At 43.0% G+C, this 14,928-nt stretch overlaps 1 protein-coding gene across 1 annotated transcript in view; it reads left to right on the forward strand.

Moving 5' to 3' along the window:
• The window catches only part of LOC119848814 (tetraspanin-15-like), a 219,348-nt gene that overhangs the window by 122,411 nt on the left and 82,009 nt on the right, over positions 1 to 14,928 (forward strand). The window contains exon 6 of the mRNA XM_038385056.2: positions 10,132 to 10,245. Within this exon, the coding sequence (XP_038240984.1) occupies positions 10,132 to 10,245 (114 nt within the window). The remainder of the gene's footprint in view (positions 1 to 10,131; positions 10,246 to 14,928) is intronic.

Genomic DNA, 14,928 nt, shown 5'->3' on the forward strand with positions numbered 1-14,928 from the left:
GTGTTCGAGCAATAGAAGTTAAAATATTAGCATAACAAATATTGCAAGCCACAAGCTTGCGGGAACTGTTCCAGGTCCCGATTTTGTAGATACGTCCTTGAATGAAACCTCGAATCACGAGTCAGACCCTTGAAAGCTGAGAAGGTTATCTGTTTCTTGTTCATGTCTCAAGCCTCTTTTCAACCAGAAATCAGCATAGTTAATCTTCCAACATTTCTATAGTTCTTTCCCTTATGGAATTTAACAGATGATAACCCTTTTGCTGGCTAGTCAATCCATCTCATAGAATTTAACAGACTGATGTGGGTTGCCAGAGGTTCAAAATCGGTAGAGATTAGATTTAATTCTTAAGTTTCAGAGTAACTTTCTTTTAAAACCATCATGCATTTCTATTGGTTTTGCCCAGGATCTTCAAAGGGAGGGAGATAGGCATCCCATTCCCCTTGAAAGTCAATACAAGTTGCAGATCTTGGCCTTCCATCAGTCTATTCATTTTTATAGGATTTTTCCATAGAGGTTTCCTCAATGTAAAAGGGAAATCATTCTGTTGCACTGATGAGGCCTGCTGCCTGAGCTACTAACTGGTGCAAAACAAATCTACCAAGGGTTAAACTCCTTTTGTGTTGACTGTAGCCTGCAGAATTGCATAGGACCCTAAGAATTACCATATTGGATCAGACTAGTCCCATAGCCAGATGGTTCAAAGGAATAGGAATACCTTGGGCCAGGACTATTCCTCTTTGAAGCTTAGAAAATAAACCAGCTGAGTTAAAAGGGATTTGTAATAACTTTTAAAGTGAAATTGTGCCCCAGTGGACTATCTTAAAGATACCAAAACCTCTGATTAGCTGTTTAAAATCAAAAGCTTTGCAATTTGACTTCAAATTGAGAGTGAACTGTAATACAGTACTTCACATCTGAATAGCCCCTTTAATTGTAAAATGTCAAAGCACTTTACAAATAATGCACCTAGCTCCTCAGACCTGAGAGAGAGGTCAGTGTTATCCTTATTTCATCAGTGGGGAAACTGAGGCACAGAAAAGGAGGGAGTAAATTTCCCTTAGAATCTGTAGCAGAGCTAGGCATAGAATCCAGGAACTGGACTCCAGTTCTTTACCTTGACTAATATCATTCTTCTTCAATGGAAAAGTAAACCAATCCCTCTTATTACTGAAAGAACAAACTGTAAAGAACAAGATTCTTGCTATAACAAATTTATGTGTTATACATGCTTGGAAATAGCTTCAAAGCTGATATTTACTACTGCTAAAGCTTGGCAGTTTTTGCAAGTCATACCACTATTCAGAACTCATTCGGTTGCCTTAACTGAGGAAATAATAAATAAACTAGATTTTATATATTGTCAAAGGTAATAAATAATGAAAGTAATAATGCAAAGGAGATTGGTTAGAACTCAATAAATCATTTGGATTAGTTTTCCCTTACACCATATGAAGTAGTAGCTGGAACATTGATAATACTGGTCTCATGACAACTGTTGATTTTTATCTACATATCAAATAGACTTCAGTGTGTGGGTGTCAGCAGCATGGTGAGTTTTTGAAGGGTGCAAAAATCTCAGCAAATGAATTGTCAAAGGCAAGAGTCAGCAGGTACAATTTGTGTCTTGTAAAGTCCTTTTTCTATGACTTCATGCACTACCCTTGCAGTCTGCTAGACCCAAAGTACTCTGCATTTCAATAATACCCAGGATCTCAAAGCACATTACAAATGTCGATTCAAACTTTGTCTACACACACTTGTACCAGTTTAATGGAATTGGGTTACACTGGCATCCATTTAACTGGTGCAAGTGTGTTCATACATACTCTGAGGGTATGTCTACACTGCAAAAAAGACCCCTGGCAGCAGGTTTCAGAGCCTGGGCTCCAGCCCGAGACCAAATGTCTACTGTACTGTTTTTAGCCATGAATCACGAGCCCGAGTCAGTTGATACGGGCTCTGAGATTCGCCGCTGTGGGTCTTCTTTTGCCATTAGGCTTGATCTACCCTATAAAGTATTGCCAGCACAGCTGTGTTGACTAGGAGTGTGGCAGGGAAAAAAATCACACTCCCTAGCTGCCGTAGTTATGCCAGCAACCTTCCGCCCACTCCCAGTGTAGACACAAGTATACTGACAAAAGAGGGCTTCTGTCAGTGTAGCTGATCTCATTCAGAGAGGCGGTGTAGCTATCCCAGCAAAATAACTTGTTATGCCGACATATGCTGCATCTCCACTAAGGGTCTTTGCCATCCATACCAGCAAAGGCTCTGTAATGTAGATAAGCCCTTACTTCAGTTTCTCTAACCTATTCCTAATCAATTTAATCTAAACTGAAATAAGAGTGTCTACACACACTTGCACTGGTTTAACTAAACTGGATTAAAATAACACTTTTTTAAATTAAGCTGGTGCAATTCTGCTTCTGCACCTGCCCTGAGCCTCTTAACTCCCCTATGAAATAGGTATTAATATACGTATTTTACAAATGGGTAGACTGAGGCCCAGAGAGCTAACAGTTTTTTCACAAGATCATATAGCACGTCTCTCGGTGGCACAGCCAGGAGTCGAACTCCTAGGTCCTGATTTAAAGCCTCCTCCCCAAACCACCAAGGATGGGAGGTTTTCAAAAGTGTTTAAGGCTATGTCTGCATTACAAGCTAGGGGTGTGCTTCCCCTGCTCATATACACATACCTGTGCTAGCTCACATTGAGCTAGCATGCATATAAATAGCAGTTCTCCGGGGGTTTGTACTCAACACAGCTAAGCCGTATCTTGACTAACACTTCCTGTGCTACCATGTCTACACAGTTATTTATACTCATGCTAGCTAGATCAGAGCTAGCATATGTGTATATGAGCTGGGGAATCGCACCGCTTCCCTATAGTGTAGACCTATTCTAAGTGACTTGGACCACTGGAAGTCTGTCTCTTAGGCATACTAGAGCCACTTCCTCCCCCTGTTTTATGCTTCTTTTCTGAAAAATAGTTCATTTAAAAACAAATGGAAAAATGAGTAAAACAAGTTAACTGCTTAGCTCAGATTCATTGTTTGCACATACAAGAAATTTTGTGTCCCGTTCTTTAGATTGAAAATTCAGGCCCACTGCTCGCCTATAAATGGGCGTTTCTTTTGCAAACATGTTCTTCCTTTTTAGTCTCTTAGAAAAAGATGAAAGGTTTCTTTCCCCAGTCTTGCTCATTATCCCATGAGTCTGTCACTGGGATGTGTTTTTTGTTTTAACAAACGCATGCTAACAACCATCTAGAACACAGGATTGTAATACCACCATCAGATTTGCTGAAGGAATTGGCGGCTGTGATTGCAGAGCCCTTGGCCATTATCTTTGAAAACTCGTGGCGAACGGGGGAAGTCCCGGATGACTGGAAAAAGGCTAATGTAGTGCCCATCTTTAAAAAAGGGAAGAAGGAGGATCCTGGGAACTACAGGCCGGTCAGCCTCACCTCAGTCCCTGGAAAAATCATGGAGCAGGTCCTCAAAGAATCAATCCTGAAGCACTTAGAGGAGAGGAAAGTGATCAGGAACAGTCAGCATGGATTCACCAAGGGAAGGTCATGCCTGACTAATCTAATCGCCTTTTATGATGAGATTACTGGTTCTGTGGATGAAGGGAAAGCAGTGGATGTATTGTTTCTTGACTTTAGCAAAGCTTTTGACACGGTCTCCCACAGCATTCTTGTCAGCAAGTTAAGGAAGTATGGGCTGGATGAATGCACTATAAGGTGGGTAGAAAGCTGGCTAGATTGTCGGGCTCAACGGGTAGTGATCAATGGCTCCATGTCTAGTTGGCAGCCGGTGTCAAGTGGAGTGCCCCAGGGGTCGGTCCTGGGGCCCGTTTTGTTCAATATCTTCATAAATGATCTGGAGGATGGTGTGGATTGCACTCTCAGCAAATTTGCGGATGATACTAAACTGGGAGGAGTGGTAGATACGCTGGAGGGGAGGGATAGGATACAGAAGGACCTAGACAAATTGGAGGATTGGGCCAAAAGAAATCTAATGAGGTTCAATAAGGATAAATGCAGGGTCCTGCACTTAGGATGGAAGAATCCAATGCACCGCTACAGACTAGGGACCGAATGGCTCGGCAGCAGTTCTGCGGAAAAGGACCTAGGGGTGACAGTGGACGAGAAGCTGGATATGAGTCAGCAGTGTGCCCTTGTTGCCAAGAAGGCCAATGGCATTTTGGGATGTATAAGTAGGGGCATAGCGAGCAGATCGAGGGACGTGATCGTTCCCCTCTATTCGACACTGGTGAGGCCTCATCTGGAGTACTGTGTCCAGTTTTGGGCCCCACACTACAGGAAGGATGTGGATAAATTGGAAAGAGTACAGCGAAGGGCAACAAAAATGATTAGGGGTCTAGAGCACATGACTTATGAGGAGAGGCTGAGGGAGCTGGGATTGTTTAGTCTGCAGAAGAGAAGAATGAGGGGGGATTTGATAGCTGCTTTCAACTACCTGAAAGGGGGTTTCAAAGAGGATGGCTCTAGACTGTTCTCAATGGTAGCAGATGACAGAACGAGGAGTAATGGTCTCAAGTTGCAATGGGGGAGGTTTAGATTGGATATTAGGAAAAACTTTTTCACTAAGAGGGTGGTGAAACACTGGAATGCGTTACCTAGGGAGGTGGTAGAATCTCCTTCCTTAGAGGTTTTTAAGGTCAGGCTTGACAAAGCCCTGGCTAGGATGATTTAACTGGGACTTGGTCCTGCTTTGAGCAGGGGGTTGGACTAGATGACCTTCTGGGGTCCCTTCCAACCCTGATATTCTATGATTCTATGATTCTAATATCTACAATACCTTGCCTGTCATCAGCATGGATCGGTTTTGATGATGTGACCTGTAAGGCCACATTTGTTGAGTTCTGTCAAAGTGTAGCAAGGAAAAAAACATGAAAACTAGCTCTTATCTTTCTTTCAGATCTAAAAACACATTTAAGTGTGTGGTCTCTCTTGTGAGAAGTAAATACTGGCACAATAAATACCTAGGAATATATCTAGAACTTCCCAGGGAAGAACCCCTCCAAGATCCTGACCAACACTTTGAAGGAGCTAGAAATGCCTCCATGAAGAATCCACACCAGGTTTTCTTCCACCATTCGTCCTGGTGTAAGGCTTTTGGCACTGTAGTGATATAATCTCTTCCCGCAGAATGGGCATGCACAATAAAACTTCATGTGGGACTGTGCACTAGAAAGGGACATTTCAAGTAGATGAGTGCCGAGTAATTTTATCTCCAAAAAATTTACCAAATAAAAGTGTAGTCTGGAGAAATGAGAAATGGTAGGGGCCACTTCTTAGCAATTGTCTCTCTCAGTGCCAATCCCGGGATGTGACACCCACTGTGTCCGCCACATGTGGTTCTTTCCATGCTTTAGGGGACCCCACAGTTAAGCACAGCAATCGCCGCGATTAACTTTGACTAAATGAAAAGGGGTGGGGGAGTAAAAGCAAAATGAAACAAGGCACAAACAGTGGTTGGTTCAGTTCTAATAAGTTCTCGATGCCCCTCTTTGGAAGCTTTTAACAGAGATTACACCTTAAAAGTGTGGTCTACCCTAGACGGGACACATCTCTAAATAAACTACAACCAGAGTATCATTCCTCAAAATTAGAAGCGAGTCCTTCCTGTAGCCCAGTGGGCTAGCTTACCTCTATTATTCACTGCTTTGCATTATGTTCTGCTTTATTTTATTCAGCAGTAATGCAAGGAACCTACAGGCCTGTATACTGTAAGACACATTGGCTTCAGCAGCTAGCCTCATGCTCGGGGCCTATAAACTTTTACATAGATAAACGTATGTAATCCATAAATTTTGGGGAACTGGAAGTGAAGTGTAAGGGGGAATTTTGTCCATAATATCAGCCAACCACAGAAACATGAGCTAACACTAGCTTCTGGAAGATGTATATCCTGTGGTCTCTCCATCTACTGTACTGAGTTAGAGTATTTGTGATTTTTGCTAAATGGATTCATAAATTATTTATTGGGGAATATAGATGAGTTCCTCTCGCTTGAGTGTTGCAGCTGTGCATGTTAGGCTCCCCAGCTATATAATCATTTTAATAGTACTGGGCCTGATCTTGGGACAAGGACCTGTCCATTTTCAAAACGATAACTGGAAATTCTTCATAATCTATAGACCAGGCCACATTTTGCAGTGTATCATAGATAAATGATACAGTTTATAGAAGGGAAAAGGACTTTCATTTTAAGGTTGGTGAGTGCTGTTCATTTTATCATGGATAACATAGTTTTTATAAATAGGCAATGTGAGTAATCTTAACTAAATCCTATGAAATCAAAAAGAAAAGGAGTACTTGTGGCACCTTAGAGACTAACAAATTTATTAGAGCATAAGCTTTCGTGAGCTACAGCTCACTTCATCGGATGCATTTGGTGGAAAAAACAGAGTAGAGATTTATATACACACACACAGAGAACATGAAACAATGGGTTTATCATACACACTGTAAGGAGAGTGATCACTTAAGATAAGCCATCACCAACAGCAGGGGGGGGAAGGAGGAAAACCTTTCATGGTGACAAGCAGGTAGGCTAATTCCAGCAGTTAACAAGAATATCAGAGGAACAGTGGGGGTGGGGTGGGAGGGAGAAATACCATGGGGAAATAGTTTTACTTTGTGTAATGACTCATCCATTCCCAGTCTCTATTCAAGCCTAAGTTAATTGTATCCAGTTTGCAAATTAATTCCAATTCAGCAGTCTCTCGTTGGAGTCTGTTTTTGAAGCTTTTTTGTTGAAGTATAGCCACTCTTAGGTCTGTGATCGAGTGACCAGAGAGATTGAAGTGTTCTCCAACTGGTTTTTGAATGTTATAATTCTTGACGTCTGATTTGTGTCCATTCATTCTTTTACGTAGAGACTGTCCAGTTTGACCAATGTACATGGCAGAGGGGCATTGCTGGCACATGATGGCATATATCACATTGGTAGATGCGCAGGTGAAGGAGCCTCTGATAGTGTGGCTGATGTGATTAGGCCCTATGATGGTATCCCCTGAATAGATATGTGGACAGAGTTGGCAACGGGCTTTGTTGCAAGGATAGGTTCCTGGGTTAGTGGTTCTGTTGTGTGGTGTGTGGTTGCTGGTGAGTATTTGCTTCAGATTGGGGGGCTGTCTGTAAGCAAGGACTGGTCTGTCTCCCAAGATCTGAGAGAGCGATGGCTCGTCCTTCAGGATAGGTTGTAGATCCTTGATGATGCGTTGGAGGGGTTTTAGTTGGGGGCTGAAGGTGATGGCTAGTGGCGTTCTGTTGTTTTCTTTGTTGGGCCTGTCCTGTAGTAGGTGACTTCTGGGTACTCTTCTGGCTCTGTCAATCTGTTTCTTCACTTCAGCAGGTGGGTACTGTAGTTGTAGGAATGCATGATAGAGATCTTGTAGGTGTTTGTCTCTGTCTGAGGGGTTGGAGCAAATGCGGTTATATCGTAGCGCTTGGGGTATTCTATCTGCTACCCAAGATCCATAAACCTGGAAATCCTGGACGCCCCATCATCTCAGGCATTGGCACCCTGACAGCAGGATTGTCTGGCTATGTAGACTCCCTCCTCAGGCCCTTCGTTACCAGCACTCCCAGCTATCTTCGAGACACCACCGATTTCCTGAGGAAACTACAGTCCATTGGTGATCTTCCTAAAAACACCATCCTAGCCACTATGGATGTAGAAGCCCTCTACACCAATATTCCACACAAAGATGGACTACAAGCCGTCAGGAACAGTATCCCCGATACTGTCACGGCTAACCTGGTGGCAGAACTTTGTGACTTTGTCCTGACCCATAACTATTTCACATTTGGTGACAATGTATACCTTCAAATCAGCGGCACTGCGATGGGTACCCGCATGGCCCCACAGTATGCCAACATTTTTATGGCTGACTTAGAACAACGCTTCCTCAGCTCTCGTTCCCTAATGCCCCTACTCTACTTGCGCTACATTGATGACATCTTCATCATCTGGACCCATGGAAAAGAAGCCCTTGAGGATTTCCACCATGATTTCAACAATTTCCATCCCACCATCAACCTCAGCCTGGACCAGTCCACACAAGAGATCCACTTCCTGGACATTACAGTGCTAATAAGCGATGGTCACATAAACACCACCCTATATCGGAAACCTACCGACCGCTATTCCTACATACATGCCTCCAGCTTTCATCCAGACCACACTACACGATCCATTGTCTACAGCCAAGCTCTACGATACAACCGCATTTTCTCCAACCCCTCAGACAAACGCCTACAAGATCTCTATCATGCATTCTTACAACTACAATACCCACCTGCTGAAGTGAAGAAACAGTTTGACAGAGCCAGAAGAGTACTCAGTCACCTACTACAGGACAGGCCCAAGAAAGAAAACAACAGAACATCACTAGCCATCACCTTCAGCCCCCAACTAAAACCTCTCCAACGCATCATCAAGGATCTACAACCTATCCTGAAGGATGACCCATCGCAACAAAGCCCATTGCCAATTGCGTCCACATATCTATTCAGGGGACACCATCATAGGGCCTAATCACATCAGCCACACTATAGAGGCTCGTTCACCTGCACATCTACCAATGTGATATATGCCATCATGTGCTAGCAATGCCCCTCTGCCATGTACGTTGGTCAAACTGGACAGTCTCTACATAAAAGAATAAATGGACACAAATCGGACGTCAAGAATTATAACATCCGAAAACCAGTTGGAGAACACTCCAATCTCTCTGGTCACTCAATTACAGACCTGAGAGTGGCTGCTGTTCTTCAACAAAAAAACTTCAGAAACAGACTCCAAGGAGAGACTGCTGAATTGGAATTAATTTGCAAACTGGATACAATTAACTCTAGGCTTGAAGAGAGACTGGGAGTGGATGGGTCATTACACAAAATAAAACTATTTTCCCTCCCCCCACCCCCCACTGTTCCTCAGACTTTCTTTTCAACTGCTGGAAATGGCCCACCTTGATTATCACCACAAAAGGTTTTCTTCCTCTCCCCCTGCCCCTCCTGCTAGTAATAGCTCATCTTAAGTGATCACTCTCCTTAGTGTGTGTGATAAAACCCATCGTTTCATGTTCTGTGTGTGTGTGTGTGTGTGTGTGTGTGTGTGTGTGTATATATATATATATATATATATATATATATATAAATCTCCCCACTGTATTTTCCACTGAATGCATCTGATGAAGTGACCTGTAGCTCACGAAAGCTTATGCTCAAATAAATTTTAGTCTCTAAGGTGCCACAAGTACTCCTTTTCTTTTTGCAAATACAGACTAACACGGCTGCTACTCTGAAACCACACTCTTGTAGTATCCAAATGTCTGTAGGAAAATCCACAAGTGCATATTACATTGAAATCTTTGTGCCTTCAAGAACAAGCTGCTGAAAGGACTTTGTGGAACTCTCATTGTTCATAGCAAACTGACTCCTGCCTCTGAGTTGTAGATGTTGCTCTATTGAGCAAGAAATAATTTGAGCTCTTGTAATGTCCGTTCCATAAACTAGCTCTTGAAATCCGTGCGGTGCCGTGTCAAGGGGAGTGATGGGCTTAGAGGGTATATGTACAGATGGGCTGAAAATACTCAGTATTAAAAAATTACTTGAGCTTCCTTGTTCTGCTTCAGTGCTTCTGGCATGTCAAGGCAGCCTTGACATCTTGAGCCTGTTCCTAACCTCACAATCCCGATGAATAGTCATCTGGAAAGCTGCTTTAGTTTGGAAAATTAAATGCTGCACTTGGCCTGAAACTAAGTGAACTTAACAATCTCCTATCCGTCCTCTGAAATTCTTGCTGACCATGCCAAAAATATTCTACCTGACTCATGTAGTGTAGGTCCAAAATTACTGAGTTCAAGCCGTGACTTAGGGAAAACCCCAGTATGACAACATTACATAAGGCTGTGTTAGTCTGAATGGTAGACAGTCTGAGAGAACCTCAGAGTTGGCCCATGTCTGGTAGCATGAATAAGGAATCCCCTTCTTGTTAGCTTCAGTTAAATGCTTCAAATATTTATCATACTACAAACGTGCTGTTGTTTATCACTTGATTACGATGCATTTTTTAATTTCTTTGTTTGCACAGTTCTCGTGTTGTGGAGGTGATGAATATAAAGACTGGAACGTCAATCAGTACCATTCATGCAACGGCAGTGGTCCTCTGGCTTGCGGGGTTCCATACACTTGCTGTATCAAGAAGGTAAGGGAGCTTGAGCTTAAGGTTAAGGTTAAGGTTGAGGTTGAGGTTAAGACAAGAAATTGAAAAGTGTTAATTAAAACAGCCATATAACAACTCGCGAGGGCCTTCTGGCATATGTTTCCTCTGTCGCTTCTCACAATGTGGCTCCTGGTATGAGAGCCGCCTTCTCTGTTTATGCCGTCTTCTGAAACGGCCTTCATGTGTCTCTTCTCACATAAATGATCTTTTCTTTTCTCCCCTGCCTACTTGTCTCTTTTTCTCACCTCACTCTCTACCATTAGCCTCTTTATAGACTGTTTTGCATTTATCACTCAAACAGACCAGAGGACGACAACTCCATTTCACAGCAACTTTTGAGGTTACAAATTTTTTTCATTCTGCTTTGGAATGAAAACAAAACCTTTCAAAGGAGTTTTGTGAAACATTTGCATGTGTTAGTCGCTCTCGATAGCCTGGGGGGTTAGGATACTGGCCTGAATTCAGAACAGTTTTTCATCCCAGATCATGCTAAACCATACAGAGCGGAGTAGGGACTTGAACCTAGATTTCCCACTTGCTGGACCAGTAGCTATATCACCAGGCTGTAGAATCTCTCTCAAAACCAACCCAAGCTAAAGTGTCGGCATAACAGCATATTTTGACATTCAGACCAGCTCTATTTGTCACCCGTGTAGACCAGGCTTTGATCAGAATTGTGCCTGCTAGGCACCCCTCTAACCACTAGACTCTGCTCCTCCTCCTGCAGTATCACATCCTGGAGAGGTTGGTGTTAATATCCTCCAGCGTGTGTGTGTGTGTGTGTGTGTGTGTGTACGCTCTGCATTTCAGAGGGTTGACCATTTAGAGGACTCTACTTGTCATGACACTGCATCAACTTTTTTCAAAGTGGCCTCTTGACAGTCAGGGCACTGTCCTGTTGCAACTCGTGATCTTTCACAAGCATCTAACGTTGCTTTGGGGGGCTAGTCAGCAGCTTACAAATTTGGCTTGTAGGATTTGGGCTCAACTCTGACAAAATTGGAACAATCCCTTGAAAATCCAGGACACATGGCACCTCAAATGCAGCCCTATAGGGCCGCTCCATTGAAAATCTGTGTGCTCAAATCTTCAAACGTAACTGAAGAACCAGGAAAAAACAAAGGATCGACTACCCTGGATACTACAACAACTCGAGACCATCCTGGCAGGCTCAATGCTTGGGGGAGGACTGAGTTAGCGCCATTGTGCCACTTCTAGACCTCTAGGATAGGTTTCCAACATCCCTGGGGAATTAGCTGGTTGCTTCCCCTTAGTGCTGAGGAGAGGGTTGAATATATTTTTGCTGTTATGCCCCTAACTCTTTAACTTTTCTGATGCGCTCTTCACTGTGGTAAGTAGCATGTGCACATTTGATCTGTTTGGTCGGAAACATAAAGTTCCTTTTGCACTTCTTATGCCACAAAAAGACAGGATGACAAGTCCAAGCTAGTGAGAAAATCTATAAAGTCCACTTTGAGGTGATGGCCTTTGAGTGCCCCTTTCAGGGTCTCTGGCAGTAAAATCATTAGCCTTACTTAAAAAAATCAATGCAGTCTCTGTTGATTAGAGACCAGAATGTACTTAACGTAAGGATGATTCTTCTGAACCTATATTGGCCTTCCACTGCAGCCTTACCTTACTTATCCTTATCCTACAATTTAACTATTAACCACACATTAACTTATATATAAATGAACTGCAAGGATAGATAAATAATAGTCAGTCACATAACTATATCATCACATCAAATGATTAACTACAAACCCCCATGTAAACGGGAAAAGCAGTTAAGAAGGGAAGAGTATACGTATGTAATTCTGTTTAAATGCATTGTACTAAAGTCCACTGTAATTTGCTACATTATACATTAAGGAATTGTAAAGTGAAAGTACGGCTGCCATTAATGAAGCTCCTTTTTCACTGAGAATATGCTAAGTTCTATGAAGTTGCTTGAGCATCAATCGTAATTAATACAATGGCCTTTTTGGTGGTTACCAGTCTAATATGTGCCTTGTCATAGAGTACCAGGAACTATGCCAAGATGCAGCTAGAGGTAAAAATATACCACAGCTGGGCCATTAGTGCCATGCAGGCTAGTTATAACAACAGGCTCCTCTGATAGGGAACGTGAAGGGAGGAAGGACTAGAGGGAGTCATGAGATCTGGATTCTTTTCACGTAGGGCTTTGCTTTCCAATGCTCTGAGCAACTCTGATTCCCATTAACTCCGCTGGGAGCTGTAGGCACTCAGCACCTCTGAAAATCGGGTCATTGCTGTATGGTGTTTGGGCAGGCCGTGTATGGTGGGATTTTCAAAAGAGTCTAAGGGTACAGCTACACTGCATTCAGAGACATGACTGCAGCACGTGTGGACATGCCTGAGCAGCTTTGATCTAGCTTGCTTGAATTAGCAGCATAGGTTATACAAACCCAACCCGGATCCTAAGTATGTATTCACACAGCTAGCCTGTGGACTGGGATAGCAGGAGGTTGGCTAGGTTGGAACAGAAATGAATTAGCTGACCTAGGGACTTGGGAAAATAGCAGGACTGGAATAGTAAGGGACCGAAGCAGGTCAGGACAGAGGTGTATTGGCAGAGCTGTGGGTGAGACCCAGGACTGCAATCGCAGCTAGTGCTGAAGATAAGTGTGGTACATTGGCACAGCTGTGCTCAGGATGAGTTTGCCAGTATCTCTCTCCACTACATCTAGCTCAAACTTGAGTTATTTGTTGTTCTCATGAGTAGTAGACTCTCTCTCATTTTTTTGGTTGAAGAATGCTGACTATTTCTGAAAAGTACCCCATAACACACTACAGGCATGGCTGAATTGTTGAAAAGGTTTAATGGCTGCTCCTGCTGTGCATGCTCCTTTACCCAGGAGACTTTGTACCCTTATTAATTCATAGATGTTGCCTTTGCTCTGCTTCTTGAAATCTCCTTCTTCCGCCACCTGCCTGGCACATCACGTAGATGTTCTCTGAAGCTATAGTGGCTCTGAAAAAAAGCTTTTGCCACAGTGCTTATGTTAACAGCTCTTTTCCTTACTTGTTTATGGTCTTGTCTAAGACTCCTGCAGCCCTGACTGGGTCAGCGGGTGGAGAAAGGAAACACTTTCAAAAGCAGCACTAATTCTAGATGCTCAATTAGACACACTGAGTCTGATCTTTCAGAGGTTCTGAACACCAGCAGCTCCCATGAGCTTTATTTTTGGAGTTATGGGTGCTCCGCACGTCTGAAAGTCAGACCAACTGCCAAGCTGGGTACCCAAAATCACAAGACTTTCTTAATCATTTTTGTTTAAATATTTACACTATATGGGCTTTGCTAGCTAATAGCTTCTTCAGCTTCCATTGATGGGCTAGGCTAGAACATGTCATGGTTAAACTGTGTAATACACAAACTACTTTCCCCCTCCTATTGCCAATTCCCTGCAAGCAAAGGGGGTTTGAAGTTAGGCTATTAGTGCTCTCAGTAAGCAGAGTGAGTGAGGTGTTCTCCTCTTAGACTAATCTTACCTAAGCTCAACAACTGCATTGAATGGTGGGATTAGACACTCCAGATTAGCACAGCATATAGAACTACAGCTAGAACTTGCTTTGTCAAATACTTTGATTTTATGAAAATGGTTTTCATCAAACAAAATATTGGCAAACAAAAATATTCTGGTTTTGGTTTGGTTTGTGAAAAACAGAAAAAATGTCCCTCAAACCCAAGAATTTTTTCTCAAAATATTTTTTGAAAACCAAACATTTTAACAGAAAATCTGTGTGTGTGTGTGTGTGTGTGTGTGTGTGTGTGTGTGTGTGTTAAAAAAAAAAAAACCACCAATTTTTTTCTGAATTTCCCTGGAAAAAAAAAGAGCATTTTTTTCAACCAGCTCTATACAGAACCTTTCATTTCTAACTTATTGGTCAGAATCCAAGCCAGGCTGTGCTTATCTGCTTGGTCTGCAAGAGATGAGCTGTAGGGGGAGATCTCAATTCTGGTTTTGATAGACAGTGGCCTACATTATAAAATACACCACAGTTTGATGAGGATGTCCCCTTGTTGGCAGTCTCACATGATAGGCCAGTTATGACTTGAGCCATGGAGAGGGACTTGGAAGAGATTCCTCTAGAGAGCGATTGAGGCACCGGGATGGGTTGGCATGCATTGTTGCTGAGAGGTCTGCAGCGATTCTAAAGCTGCACGCAGCACTCCAGTCCCCAGCATCTCTCACGCATGAAATTCACAAAACAGAACTTTAAAAAAAAAAAATCAGACACAAATCCAGCGAGCCAGACAATACGTTTACCCTGGCAGCTTCTCGCACAATCAACACTGGGAGTTGGAATTTGCCCATCCTAGTCTATCAGAGTTTAACTGAAATGGAAGCCTTTCATTCAGAGCACAGAATCCAATTTGGGTAAATGTCCTTCAAATACGAGACAGCGTTTGCTGGTGGCTCTTTTAAGGCTACATCTGCATGATGAGCTACGGGTGTGATTCCCCTTCTCATGTACACATATTCCTCTCCTTGAGCTAGTGCCAATATAAATAGCAGCCTAGCTGCGTAGCACAGGTAGCCGCAGCAGGACCATGGCTTAGCTGAGCCAAGCACAACCCGCCTGAAACTGGTTGGTACTTACTCAGCACAGCTGAGCCATTTCCCTCTGCTGCTACCC

The sequence above is a fragment of the Dermochelys coriacea genome, chromosome 26 (genome assembly GCF_009764565.3).
Source record: "Dermochelys coriacea isolate rDerCor1 chromosome 26, rDerCor1.pri.v4, whole genome shotgun sequence".
NCBI lineage: Eukaryota > Metazoa > Chordata > Testudines > Dermochelyidae > Dermochelys > Dermochelys coriacea.